This window comes from Cynara cardunculus, assembly GCF_001531365.2.
Source record: "Cynara cardunculus var. scolymus isolate 2C chromosome LG 2, CcrdV1, whole genome shotgun sequence".
NCBI lineage: Eukaryota > Viridiplantae > Streptophyta > Magnoliopsida > Asterales > Asteraceae > Cynara > Cynara cardunculus.
In genome coordinates, this window is record NC_037529.1 from 19,691,188 (window position 1) to 19,693,103 (window position 1,916).

General features: G+C 37.3%; 1 protein-coding gene across 1 annotated transcript; it reads right to left on the bottom strand.

Annotated features, from left to right (window-relative positions):
* Window positions 1-90: 90 nt before the first annotated feature.
* Window positions 91-1,880, bottom strand: LOC112507651 (mannose/glucose-specific lectin-like). Its single transcript, XM_025112309.1, has 4 exons — window positions 1,502-1,880; window positions 1,148-1,378; window positions 576-1,034; window positions 91-475 (listed from the first exon to the last, which is right to left on the bottom strand). The coding sequence occupies exons 1-4, from the start codon at window positions 1,622-1,624 to the stop codon at window positions 236-238; spliced, it is 1,053 nt and encodes a 350-aa protein (XP_024968077.1). The 5' UTR covers window positions 1,625-1,880; the 3' UTR covers window positions 91-235.
* Between the last annotated feature and the right edge of the window lie 36 nt (window positions 1,881-1,916).

Sequence of the window (1,916 nt, forward strand, 5' to 3'; positions counted from 1 at the left end):
TTGTGTTTTAATAAGAGGGTAAATGTACGAGAAAACCATTTACATATAAATAGCTTACCTATTGCATTGAAATGGAAGAGAAATGAAGTCAAAGTAAAGAAGTTCATCCTCCATTTTGTTCTTTATGCAACAATCTTTACGTGCACAACAAAGGTAATGTCTAAGGATTCAAAAATTCATAGCAACAAAAGGTTCTTTCTACGTTGAGCTTAGGCGCTTAGCATAAGATGGCTGGTCATATAGTTGCTTTCAAATACACTCCAATGCCATAAATATAATAGCAAAAAATGCCATAAAATCCAACAAATGTCCCTTTGTCCCATGGTACTATAAAAGGTGTTCCTGATGCACGACCATGAGGTCCATGGGTTTGTTTGTTTGTGATGAACGATAGGGATGATATTATCGTATAACCCCCTGAGACTCCAATCGTTCCGCTGATAGCATTGATTTCCTCATCCCAAGCAAATGTAACCTGAGCCGCAATGGAAAAATAAAAAATTCAAAGGAAAAGTTAAAGCCAAAATTAGGAAACCAATGGATTTAGAAAACGAGAAAAATATAACAAATGAAACCTCAGACACTTTGTCTCCCCCATTCCAACCACCAGCCTTGTTGGAAGGTTGCTCTATTCCCCTATATTCAGTGGTGAACATGATAGAGTATATTAGATCACCATGATCAATGGTTATCTTCTTCAAATGATGATTTTTCTCAAGTTGGAAAGACCATTGGTTTTGGGGACCTCCAAGAGATTCGGTTCCCCAAATTCCRGTGCGTACAATTTCGAATTCTTCAGAAGAAGCTTTCATATAGACACCAATGGCATCAATATAGTAGCCAGCAAGGTCATAAAATCCACCAAAATTCCCTTTACCCCATGGTACCCAGAAAGGAGTGTCTGTTGCACGACCAAAAGGTCCATGGGTCATCTTGTTCGTAATGAAGGATAGTGATGAAATTATCGTGTAACCACCCGTTACCCCAACCGTTCCATTAATCCCAATTATTTCCTCGTCGTCTTCAAACATAACCTTTCATGCCAATAGAAGTGCATTGTCAAAAAAAAACTAATGCTTTTAACTATAACAAATTTAAGAAAATAAAGAAATGACGTGTGTGATCAGCTTGTTAAGAGCGAGTTTACCTTAGACACTGTGTCTCCACCATTCCACCCACCAGCCTTCTTAGAAGGGTACAAAACACCCTTTGATTCACTAGTGAACATGAGAGAGTATATTAGATCACCATGATCGATTGTTATAAACTTCAGTTTATGATCTTTTTCAAGTAAGAAAGCCCAACGATTTTGGGGACCTCCACTAGATTTAGTTCCCCATACTCCAACCCGGGCAATTTCTGCGATTTTGAGAGAAGCCTTGCAAAGAACGTAAAGAACGAATAAAATAAATAACCGTACAAAGTGAAATATAGAAGTAAGAAGTTATTGGAAATGCTACCTTACACTGTGAAACATGAACTATCATTAATGAAAGCTTACTTGAAGTGAAAATGCATTCTCAAGTTTTTCAATAACTTGAGCCATTGTTGGGCGATCACTTCGATTGCTTTTCAAGCAATGATATGCAATCGTTGAGAATGTGATAAGTGAATTTAACTTCATTTGCTTCCTCAAATTGGGATCAATGATCTCATCCAATTTGTCCTCTTCATACTTTCTTTTAGCCAATGGACCTAAAAACCTTTTTCCATCTTCATATTCTTCGCTGCATGCCAGTCGCCCACACAAGATTTCAAATAATAACACTCCGAATGAATATACGTCTGATTTCTTTGTTAGAACWCYGCTCTTATAATATACTGGATCAAGATAGCCGAAAGTACCACAAGCATTGGTAACTAGAAAAGTGTTCCGTAAATTTGAGGGACCTATCTTAGATAATCCAAAATCCGAT